Source organism: Ips typographus, linkage group LG4 (assembly GCF_016097725.1).
Source record: "Ips typographus isolate SLU linkage group LG4, UJ_Ityp_2.0, whole genome shotgun sequence".
Lineage (NCBI taxonomy): Eukaryota > Metazoa > Arthropoda > Insecta > Coleoptera > Curculionidae > Ips > Ips typographus.
Genome location: NC_138425.1, coordinates 772,170 through 784,323, shown reverse-complemented (window position 1 = coordinate 784,323; position 12,154 = coordinate 772,170). Strand labels below are relative to the sequence as shown.

The 12,154-nt window shown below is 31.8% G+C and overlaps 3 protein-coding genes across 6 annotated transcripts; 2 read left to right on the top strand and 1 right to left on the bottom strand.

The window, feature by feature from the left end:
- The first annotated feature begins 269 nt into the window (after nt 1-269).
- Nucleotides 270-11,961, top strand: LOC145728377 (very long chain fatty acid elongase 7-like). Of its 3 annotated transcripts, XM_081978560.1 has the most exons (8): nt 270-428; nt 897-1,133; nt 1,362-1,606; nt 10,406-10,476; nt 10,534-10,808; nt 10,865-11,164; nt 11,223-11,402; nt 11,466-11,961. In XM_081978560.1, the coding sequence occupies exons 3-8, from the start codon at nt 1,590-1,592 to the stop codon at nt 11,637-11,639; spliced, it is 1,017 nt and encodes a 338-aa protein (XP_081834686.1). In that variant the 5' UTR covers nt 270-428; nt 897-1,133; nt 1,362-1,589; the 3' UTR covers nt 11,640-11,961. The 3 variants fall into 3 exon arrangements, with proteins under 3 accessions (XP_081834686.1, XP_081834689.1, XP_081834687.1); XM_081978563.1 differs by lacking the exon at nt 1,362-1,606; XM_081978561.1 differs by lacking the exons at nt 270-428; nt 897-1,133; nt 1,362-1,606 and adding an exon at nt 7,673-8,005.
- LOC145728379 (very long chain fatty acid elongase AAEL008004-like) lies at nt 1,716-3,497 on the bottom strand. Of its 2 annotated transcripts, XM_081978570.1 has the most exons (6): nt 3,351-3,497; nt 2,651-2,841; nt 2,463-2,594; nt 2,161-2,403; nt 1,914-2,109; nt 1,716-1,857 (listed from the first exon to the last, which is right to left on the bottom strand). In XM_081978570.1, the coding sequence occupies exons 1-6, from the start codon at nt 3,409-3,411 to the stop codon at nt 1,853-1,855; spliced, it is 828 nt and encodes a 275-aa protein (XP_081834696.1). In that variant the 5' UTR covers nt 3,412-3,497; the 3' UTR covers nt 1,716-1,852. The 2 variants fall into 2 exon arrangements, with proteins under 2 accessions (XP_081834696.1, XP_081834695.1); XM_081978569.1 differs by having other exon boundaries at nt 1,716-2,109.
- On the top strand, nt 3,370-5,347 carry LOC145728381 (very long chain fatty acid elongase 7-like). The gene is made up of 5 exons (XM_081978573.1): nt 3,370-4,125; nt 4,185-4,375; nt 4,539-4,670; nt 4,744-4,986; nt 5,044-5,347. The coding sequence occupies exons 1-5, from the start codon at nt 4,065-4,067 to the stop codon at nt 5,230-5,232; spliced, it is 816 nt and encodes a 271-aa protein (XP_081834699.1). The 5' UTR covers nt 3,370-4,064; the 3' UTR covers nt 5,233-5,347.
- Nucleotides 11,962-12,154: the final 193 nt, after the last annotated feature.

Sequence of the window (12,154 nt, the reverse complement as noted above, 5' to 3'; positions counted from 1 at the left end):
GTGACGTGTGTTTTAGCTAGACAGATATGATGGTAAATGAAATACTACGACGTTGCCAAACTTTAAAATTAAACCAACTAAATATTAACTTTGGCCAGATTTGGCTTTATTTCGTTTACATTACATGATTCTTCCACTTTTTCTCTAAAGCTCAGTGGTTGCGTCTGACGAGCTCCATCTATCCGTGCCTATCAAAAATAATAATTACCAATATAAATAAAGTTTTCTGTAATTTTTGTATAGTGTTTATATGATGTTGGCAACGCTGGAACTGGGTGAACATGTAGTGAGGACACTCAGCAATTTTTCTTTGCAGTGGGGATAGTTTTTGATTTTGGGAGAATTATCTACATATGTATATAAAAAAGTCAAACAAAAAACTGAAATGGAAAAACAAGTGTCATTAGGAAAATACATCTAAGCTTAAGGTAAAAGTGTGTAGAAATTTATGTTAATGCAATCTTTCTTGAATATTGATTTTGATTGAAGGATATTAATAAATATCTCTAGAAGGATGGTTTTTAAAAATTATTTTATACTTAATCAATCAACCCAAATATTCATGCAAATTTTAGTGCTATTCGCTGTCGTATTTAGTTTTTTCTTCACTCTAAGGCAAATAAGACACACATTTATCTGACTGTTTTGTCATTCTTTAAAATTCTTTATAGTAATTGCCTAACTAAAAAAAGTATATTACATTCTACCTATAACCAATTTTAACAGTAGAAAAAATTGAACTAGATCAATACTGTTCATAAGAACAAACAAAAAAAAAAATTAATTTGGAGGTGTTCATTTTGTTTTCAAAGTTGTTATCACTATCACTATTTATAACTTTATATTGTTTTAATTATTATTAATTAGATTGATATTTTTTTATTGTATTTTTTCAGTGAAATGGACAATATTTATGCATTAGTTACTGAAGCACTTTATCTGAATATGTTAGAATGGGATTTTCACCCTATTGTGTCTAAAAAGGGTTCATTCAAGAGGAAAAAGATAACTGCTAAATCTTGGACTTTTGATTACACAGCTATTGTTTGGACAACTTCTGGGTGATAGTGCCTTTAACCAAATGGAATATCTGGAGTGTTATACAATGGAAAACTGAGAAAAGATACTAAAAGGTATAAAAAAACAAGATTTTCTGGTTATAAAGGGTTATAAATGGAAGAAAGAAAATTTGAGCAAAAAGTAGAGTAGTGCTTCAACTTTACCTGCTCAAACTAAAGTTTTTTACAACAGAAATCGTGGTTTCATCCTAAACCCAGAGTGTCATAAAACAGTGTTTTTCTGATTCATTATAATGATTCGCCAAAGTTCTATACCAACTTCTTTAATAAAAACCATTACAGAAATGGAAACTTTAGGAGAAAATGGAAACCAACTTTGTTAATATTGAAACGTTGTCGCCTCATCACAGCTCATAAAAATGTATTAGACGTTCCACTTCATGACCCAGTGGAGGGTATTTTGTTTTCCACCAAACATGAAGTTGTAAGACAGGTTGATCACAATTTCTAAATCAATTTAAGCAGCAAGAAAGAACGTGGGTGAATACGCCTAACTGAAGGACAAATTGCATGAAAACATTTTATAGGTAAGTGGCTTACACTTAACTGTACAGAAAAAGGAAATCGTGATGTTCTCTATATTTTTGGTGTTTGGTAATTATAATTGAAGGTTTAAAGGACCAAATAAAACAAAAAATAAAAGTAAATAAAAAATTATATTTGTACTTTAAAGTTGGTACAAATGAACATTGTTCATTAATAATGTTGACAACGTATAATGTTGGAATACCTACCAAGTTACATTATGGGGAAATTGCAAAATTTACATGAGGTCAGTCTATAATATAACAAAATTATGTGTGACAACCCAACAATACAATATATGTCACATACTTATTTTTGAGTTTTTATTTTTGGTCAGCTTTTTTTTCTGAGGAGTCAGAATGTACGTTCTGATGTAAAAATCACCAAACAGTGAGATCATAAACAAATTTTGCGGTATGAAGAAGATAGGCACGATTTTGGGAAAGTTACAGTCGTTCCTGAATAGTAATTGCCCGTAAACGACAATAAGGAATCCAAACTGGACCTAAAATTGTTCACTAAACTAATAGTTAAAAAAAATAAAAAATTAACAAACCAATTGTGATTGGGTGATGAGTTTTTTTAGCCACAACACTTTACTGTATTTACTATCGTAGGCTGTCAAAAGGTAGTAAGTGTACAATATAATGTGGACTGGTGCATTGGCCAGGCCTACATAATAGTTATGTCCTCCACCTAGGAATTTGGTAGCTAACCACGTGATGCACACCATTCCAAAATGATGATAAATGTGTAGAAAACTTACGTGGGTCGTTTTTTTCTTCAGAACGAAAAAAACCTTAAAACAACCAACACTCAACTTGGTTTTCATATAGAACATATAGGTATGCTACTTACAGTATCTAGAAGATCAGCTACTTTCAGTATGTAGTATAAATAGGTTACGCTGAGAAATTTACGGCCCCAGTAGCTTTCAGAGTAGTCAATTTCCATGCAACTCCAACTAAGTACTTCTCTAGCTAAGTATACCTTAAAAACATACGTTCGCAGTTTTTATACGATTAATTTCCAAGGTACTTACGTACATAGTACACGATGTATGCGTTCACCAACACTTGCAGAATATTGTAGACTATAATAATCTTTTTCAGATTGATAGGTTCGCGGTTTTTCATAAAACTGGGTCCCCACTGTAGAATGAACTTAAACCACAATACCAGAATGACTATTGTAGGAAATGGTGATCCCATAAGGGGGTAGTCGGATGCCCTAGGGTCTATTTTATGTTTATTAGGTTAATAAACTGTTTTAAAAAGACACCTAAATATACAGGGTGTCCCGCGAGATAAGGGACAAAATTTCACTACGTGTTCTTTAGGTAAATTCGAGTCAAAAATATTCTATGAACATGGGTCCGCAAATGCTTCCTGACCAAAATATGATTTTTGAAAATTTAATAGTGTTATTGTGTTGAAAACTACCTCACAAAATATTTTTTTTTACAAAAAAAACTACTTCGAACATAATTGTTTATAATAATTGTTCAAAGTGTCCATTCTCCATTGTAAGCATAGTCTAGATCTTTTAATGATGTGGATGAGAGCCATTGTAGTTTTCGGCACAATATCACTATAAAATTTAAAAAATCATATCTCGGTAAGGAAGCGTTTGCGGACATATGTTCATAGAACATTTATGACTCGAATTCGCCTAAAGAACACGTAGTGAAATTTTGTCCCATACCTAACGGGACACCCTGTATATGTATATACGTTTTAAACTTACCGGCTACTTCGTTCATAAGCCAGAAATAGCTCTGGAAAAGGCGTTTAAGTATTAGCGCCATTGCGTTTCGTAGCTAACGAACCACTGAACAAAATCAATGTGTCTAAAAAAATATTAATTTAGGTAAAGTAGCCGTGTGAATAGCTGATCAACTTGTGGGACCTTTGACATCGCCATGAATATTTACTACTGTTCATAAAGCTAGAAGGGAGTACTTCCTGTAAATAATTTTTACATTTGGAATTACTAAAAGTATTTGTGTATAGAAGTCATTAACCTTTTTTCCCTTTTAAAGCTTTAGTCAATACAAGACAACAATTTTGTTGATATCAAAAACATCCAACTGAAATTGTGTTTAAAATGTGGTGAAAAATGGATTTTAGAGTCACGCGTTCTACAACGTAATGATATGCGTAACAAAAGGGTATAGTAAGTACATTATCAAAAAGGTGCTATGAGATTCTCTAGATCGAAAGAGGCGATTTGACGTAATTGTTAGAACAGTGATGGTCAAAAGAAAAAAATATGTTTTTGTCTAATTTGCCAATTTACATGATTATTGTTAATTAAGTCAAAAATCTGCATATTTCGACCAAGGGAAAGAAATTGTTGACTTCATTATCGATAATACAATTGTTTTCTAATGGTCTACGACGCTTTTTTTTAATTGTGCTTTGGTCGTGTAAACGAACGTATTCCGTATTTGACAGTGAAATGGCTTTTTTATTGAGGCGATTGTATGAAGGATATATTTATCTAATGGAAGAAGTGGCTGGTAAGATCACTCTAATGCTTCATTGGTGGTTGGGTTTATTCTAATTATTTTTGTTTCAGATCCTCGATCGACCGAGTATCCGTTTATTAGTACACCTTTTCCGACGCTTGTTATTTTATACCTTTGGTATCAATTTATATTTAAATGGGGACCTGAATACATGAAAGATCGCGAGCCGTTTAACATCAAGAAGATTATAATCATTTACAATGTATTGCAAGTGGTGGCCAATTCTTATATTTTCTATTATGTACGTATATGCTGAGTGTTCATTATGGGGTGTATTATCTTTGAGCGATTAGACTTATAAAACGTCCAGTTTAGTAACTAAGTAAAGGGCAGGTTTTGGAGCAATCTGTATAAACTACGTTTTATTCTGTATAAATTTGTGTAATAGGTCTAAATGTTTTCAGTTATGTCTTTCTATAAACGTAATCAATTGGAGTTGTGCGGCTATAGACTATTCGGAAAATTATTGGGCTAGAAAACACCTCCAGTTAACCTACTGCTACTATTTGCTTAAAATAGCTGATCTTCTTGATACAGTAAGTTGTCATTATTGCACCAAATGTTGACTTACAGAATAAGTAAATTTTTGACTATAACTTAACTTTTCAGGTTTTTTTTATACTGCGCAAAAAAACGACTCACGTCAGTTTCTTGCACACTTACCATCACGCCCTGATGGTGGCGTCTACATGGATAGGAGTTAGGTTTTTAGGTGGAGGTCATTCTTACTTCTTAGGGTTTGCCAATTCTTTCGTGCATATTATTTTGTACTCCTATTATCTCGTCACTGCTTACAACTCCAAGTACGGTCAACTTATATGGTTGAAAAAGTTGATTACCCAGGCACAACTAGTAAGAATTTGTGATTGGTTTTGGTAGTGAATGATATAATTTAATGAACAATTTTAGGCTCAATTTGCGTTTCTGTTTTTCTGCTATTTGAGACTGTTCTTTGTTGAAAACTGTCGTTATCCAAAATTTCCTGCATTTGTGTTCATACCACAGAATGCGTTCATGGTCGTTTTGTTTAGCGACTTTTACATCAAGACGTACATAACTGCCCCTAAACGAAAAGAAAAGTTACAAGGAACCAACTGAGCTCAATAAATCAGATGGATTTCATCCCTCAAATCTCAAATGGTAGTACTTATTCATATATGTAACGACAAAATCTAATTGTAACATTTGGTATTAAACAACTGTAACAAAAGTACTTTTTTAATAAGGGTGTTTATTTTTTATCCAAATCCTTCTCTGGTAAAAACTTTCTTGAAAGTAACACCGTACAAAAATTTTCAAAAACCTAAAAGTAGATTAATAAAGTCAACTAAACTTGTTCAAATTTTATTGAAACATTTTGTAATTCCCCAGTATATACTTACGTTTTTGGTTAAATACGTAATAATACCATTATATAATCGATAACAATTTAAAAATGGTTAATAATGTGAATTCCAAATTAAAGCTTTTATCTCTCTAATTACCTTTATAGCTGTTATTAATACGTGAAATTTCCACTATATAGAAAAATTAATTTTGAATTGAGTTTTTCATGTTGCTTATACAGACAGGGTGGTCAACTAAGAATGCGAGCTACAGTATCTAGGAAACCAAAAATTGTACATTTTTGAAACAAACATTTTATTAAGTAGGTAATATGGTGATGGTATTAAAATTATTATAATTTTATTGCTCTCACGAATCCACTATTTAATCATTACTTACACTAATTAATTACGAACAACCAATACTTTAATAATGCTCGATCTAACCATAATGTTGCATCGTGGCAATCCCTTTTAACGAGTACTTACAAATATTCGAAAACATTGACAAATTTCTTGAAATCTTGCCTTGTGAAGGAAATAATAAATATAAGTTTTATGGTTTATTACGGTTTGTTTAATCGTTGTGGTTTTTTTTCATGGTCTAGTCTTGTTTTCCCAAATTACTTATAACATTTAACAGAAATTATGCTAAATTTTCTACCTTTAGTGCGATTTTAAGAGTTTACACTAAAGTAAATTTAGTTGTTCAATTAACAGGTACTTGCTAGTACTAGTAAGTATTTATTAAATTAAATAGGCATAACATAGAATATGAGGGTTAAAACAGTGGAAAGAATTATGTATAAAGTGATAGCATAAACTTGACTACGTCACTGACATGAAACTTGTTCGATCAAGAAATATAAAGTTCAATAAAGCAACAAAATAATCTCGACTCGAAAAACGAAACTGACACACAGCAAGTGGGTTGTACTTTCTTCAAGTGTTCGAAGATTTTGTAGGTTACTATGTTAATTGCAGAACCGGATAGAAGAAGAAGCTTCTTTGTCGATCTACTATAGAGGAACGTGGATAAAATTGTCAGACAAGTTATGAATAAGCAACTGCCTTTTAAATTTAATTTTTTTTATTAAAATCGGTTAATTAGTGTAGGAATTAGGCAATTTTGAACTTAAACAATTATCACTTTTTTTGGAACCACTTAATTTAATAACGAAAACCAAACAAGGATAGTTTTTAAATACGCTTAATTTAAAATTATTTGTTAAAGTACAAATTGATTGTACCTACTGCTGGTTGCTATCTATGTTTTAACTACTGAATTATTAGAATATTATTAAAAATTCAATTTTTGGCTGAAATAAGTTAATATAAAAAGAATTATTATTATTAGAAACTATAAAACATTTTCATAACTTAGGAAAAAGCACCTGATTTGATGTACTCAATAAACTAGTGTGTATAATTTATAAAGTAGGGTAATAAATGGAGAAAGTCGTTATTCAAGACAGCACCTTCAACAACGGTACCTACTCATTTTATAATCGAAGATATTTCACGGTCAATAATTGTTGTTGTTTCCTGATTAGTTTACAACGAACCTGTAAAGGAATTACTAGTTTGTGCAACAAGATCGTAGCTATAAATAATTGAGTAATTCGATCTTGCCATTTTCGTATATTGAAATGAAATTGTTGCATTGAGAGATGATGTGAAATGTTAATAATTATTAAGCTAAAAAAAAAACAACTAAAAAAAAAATATATTTTTCAGTTTTTATTTCGGTGCTAGCTTACTACCTACTATGTGATGTAAATTAATATGTGTTCAAAATTCAGAGAATAATTTTACAGAATGTCCAAACAAATTTAGGTTGGTTTCTTGAAAAAAGATCAAATTATCTCAGAAACAATCAACAAGTCAAAGTACTAAGTAGTTATTCGTCAATACCTCGGATATTATAAATTGATTATTAACAGTTTTTAGTAGAGTGGATCTTGAGAAAGGAAATAATGGTCATTTACCCATTATTTTTATAAATTTTTCGATAATTATGAAACGATTAAAAATAAGTTATAAAAACCGTAATTTAGGTCATAGTACTATAAAACTGAACAACAACGAAAACACGCTAGTGTATAAGTTTTCCGTTGACGGTGGCACCAGTTCTATTTTCTCTGTGAATAAGCGGACAATCTGTTTTTTTTTGGTGATCAAAATCGTGTTGTCGCATACTTGACCCATTCTACAAAAAACTTAATCAATCACCAAAAGAGCCGGTACGACTAGAAAGAGAAAACGACGAGGCGGCCGTACATCAAGTACCATTATCGTTGTACGTTCTACAGAGCAAGAAAGTGCTGGTTTTGGTTCCGCAACAACGATTAGTCCGTCGTCAATTAGTGAACTTGCAGGTCGTACCGGTACCTACACATAGGCAATGCCGCATAGTATCAGTACATACTCTTGATTTTTTTAGTAATTAATTTTATTTATTGTTTTTATCAACGTGGTGTTTGGTCCTATACTAGAAGCAATCCGGACGATTTTTTGCGGGTATTAGATTTAGTTTCAGATCACAGGTCAGTATATCAATTATTAGTATTTTGCTTTAGCAATATTCTTATTACACAAAAACAGTAGCTTGATATGGTGGTTTTCTGGCATATAGACAATTCTCCCAAGTTGATATTTTGTGGTAGAGGTAATAAATTAAATTAATTGGTTCGAAAATAAACATGGAAGATTATACCTATAAGAAAAATTATTTAAAAAACTCTAATTTTGTCTATATCACCCTTTGCGGATTGACCAGTGAAAACTTTTGTGATCAGTCTAGCATGTATGTGGCTTTTCTTGTTTTTTTATTGCCTATTAATTAATAATTGTTGGTTATTTTTGTCAATCTGTTTCTACTATTACTCTAGTTTTTTTATTTAAAAATTAAATTTCAATATTGGTTCCGATTTTTTATATTAGTTTGATCGTGAAGCCATACGTTGTATTCACGATTGTATCTGAACAATTATTAAATTATTATTAGTAATAATATAGTCTGCTTACATCTTTTAAAATACTTTTAATCGAGTGTTAACCATAAATTTATCTGTATATTTTTGTGTCGTTTACACTTATTAACAAATTATACCGTTACAATTAGTTTAATTTAGCTAAACTTTGCCGAAAGGATAATAATTATGTCTCTTTTTCACCTTTCTAATATGTAATTAATCTCATTCACGGTCAAATGGCAAACTGAAAATTCACCTCAACTCACATTATAATTTAAGAATAGCGAACTTTTAGAACAGACAAAGCACACACGTTATACAAAAATCTCAATCAAAGATTCAAAAAACGTATATTGCGATGCTCATGTCGTACGATTATTGATTAACATTCGAAACGTTATGGAAAACGATTGTTAATAATACATTTTAATTGACAATAGGATGTGACGATAGTTTCTGAAACATTCTTGATGATGATGACGTAGGACTTTATACTGCCTAAATGATGGAATACTAATTTGAGTACATAGTTTTAAATAGTAAGAATATTACGTGAATCACGCGCTCAGTTTTATAAAAATATTTTAAATGTTACCATCAGTAATATTAGCCGAAAAATGTATTACCTTACTTTTGTCAATGCTAGTGTGAATGTATCTACTAAAATTTTATTTTCTATTATAAATTTGGTTTTTAAAAATTAAATAACACGTCTTATTAACTCTATTATTATTGTAAAATATTAATATTATACTATTGTAGGTGACAAAGTCATCCTTTATAAAAACTGCCCACTTTAAAATGCAATATTATTCTGACTTCTTATAGAATAATATTTAATACTATAAACTATAACGACTACATAATGTGGTAAAGCTTTATTAATATTCAACATGTTTTAGACAAATTACCGTGACAGAAAAATGCTGCTTGGTTCGTTGACCTAATAAATCGCTGAAAGAGCGATTTAATAAAAATGCCTTTCGGGGAAAGCATAAACACAATGAGCAAAATAGTGGTGCTGAGTTGACGAAGCAACGAATGATTATTTGACTCGTACAAATAATGTCACCGTACATTTTTTATGTTATTACCACTTGGTAAATTTTTTATACAACATTGTAGATAAAGCTCAAACTCACATGGGGGCAATTCTTTTGTTTGCTAAATACTGCGGAAATTGATTTGAACTACACAAATACATTAATTGAGTTCATCAAAAGGTGATTAGGTTAAAAGTGGCTTGCCGAAATAATGATTTGCATGTATGAATTATGCATTGAATTTTAGATGATAGAAAAAAAGGAGTAAAAATAATTGTTTTTTACTCAAAATCAGGATTTTTTTAACTGGTTAAATTTTTCAGCTGAATTAAAATAATTATTGTTTTTTTGATTCTCTTTACGAAATATGTTTGTTGAGACGAGTTAGGGTACAAACATAGTGGAGCGACGAGCAAAGCAGTATCAGTCAGCTACATCTACATACTATATCCGTCATGTTCGCATTGTAGTTTTCTGCAGGATTGCAGGAAAAATATTGTACCTAATACCTGCGGGAAGTGTTTTCCGCACTCACTAGCGGAAAAGTGTAATTTTTCGCATTTGTAAGGTAAATAACTATTTGGGGCTCTCCTTTAAGGTTTTGCTAGTTCCGCTAGAGGGTACCACACTTTGGCGTATATTTTTTATCCTACTTTCCACCCCTGAATTATCCTACAATCAGTTTGGTCCACCCTGTAGATATAGAAGGTTCTTGAGTGTGACAAATATCGGTAAACTACCTAATTGCAGAAAACGTAGGAACACAGAGTGTATACCTATACTAATCTAATAAATGTTTCCGTGGAAACTGTCACTATACAAGTCATATTGGAAGATATTAAAGATTTAAGTCACAATAAATCAACCTCTTCATTTCCTTTGTTGATACGGCTAAGATATAATCGAACCGAAACTTATTTTATTTCAGATTGATCAGAATGGCATCGTTGCTTAGTTTAGTAGTAGAAAACTACAATGAATTACTAGAAACAAAGAAAGGTAAGCATTGTTAATACTTTAATGTACATGACCTCCGTTTTACGTAGAGTTTTCCAGATCCGATAGTGGATTCCTGGCTGTTTATGCAGTCTCCGCTTCCAGTAGTCGTAATTGTAGTCCTCTACCTCTGGTTCGTGTTAAGTCTAGGTCCTAACTACATGAAGAATCGGAAACCGTTTGAACTGAAATCGGCCCTAATCATTTACAACCTGTACCAGGTGTTGTTTAGTATATGGTTGTGTTCCCACGCTTTGAATGTTAAAAACGCCATTCCGCATTTTTTGAAGCACACCTGCAGGAATCCTTCTCCTAACAAGGAGTTTCAGGCCTTGGTACTGTATCCACATCATGAAAAATCAATCCGCAATGAATGAGTTATGTATTGTAGCTTGCCAGAGGCGCTTGGTGGTACTTTTTCTCGAAAATTACCGAACTTCTAGACACCGTATTTTTCATTTTGCGTAAAAAACACTCCCAGGTGTCATTCCTGCATGTGTATCACCACTCTGTAACAATGCTGGGTTCCTGGGCATATTTGAAGTATATCCCAGGCGAGCAAGGCGTAGTGATCGGTTTTCTGAACTCATTGGTGCACGTCGTGATGTACTTTTACTATTTCCTGTCAGCGTTAGGACCTAAATATCAAAAGTACTTGTGGTGGAAGAAGTATATGACTTGGATGCAATTGGTATGTTATTTGTGACGCCTCCTTCAGTGTTTTGATATCAATTTTTTTTTCAATTCAGACTCAATTCGGAATTATGCTGGTCTATTTGGCGTTTGTGGTAGTCATGGACTGCAAACTTCCTAGGGCTTTAACCTACTTTTTCGTTACCAACGTAGTAATTTTCATTTATCTGTTCAGCGACTACTACCGGAAAGCTTACTACAAACCTAAGAAACTACAACAAAACAAAACTGAAGAGGTAAGCTATACTTGTAATACAAACTTGTCTATATTATATTCTTTTCTAAAATTTTTATTTAAGGAATCACAGACTCGAGTCTGTCAGCACAAAAATGGTATCGTAGTTAATGGAACTTTTATTGAAAATGGGAGAATCATCGGGGAAAACTCATCAGTGACGTCTACGCCTAACGGTCCACTGTCTTGCAATGGAATCTCATTTTGCAGTAGTTTAAATGACAAAAAGAAAGGTTAAAATCGAAATATTAGTATTCAATTAAATTTTTTCTTTACGGCGTAATAATAATTATTAGTATGACCGAAAGTCGGTTGAACTGATTCAGCATGTCTTTAAAAAAACAAAATAGACAATACTATTTCCACTTAAATCCAATAGGATTTTTCAAAGTCAAGTCATCAGCTTCCATTACCCACTACTTTAGATACATATATTTAATTCACACTATATCTTCCAAGTTTTGAATTGTGTAGGTATTCATTGTTATACTGTTTTCATTTAGAATTGTAAATAATGTGTTATGCGAAATCGTTACAAAATAAAGTTTTATCCTTCTGCATCTTATTGGTTATGTACTCTTTGTTCCTCAAGTTAATCTAAAAAATAGTAGATTTCTATGACCACTGCTTCCACTTTGCAGCTCAAAGGGTGTATTTGTAACAAAGTACCTTAAATTAGGTGAAAGAAGTACAAAAAAAGCACTTCACAATTTTTCAAAAGGGGGTCTTCTTCTACTACTTTTTCAAATTCAA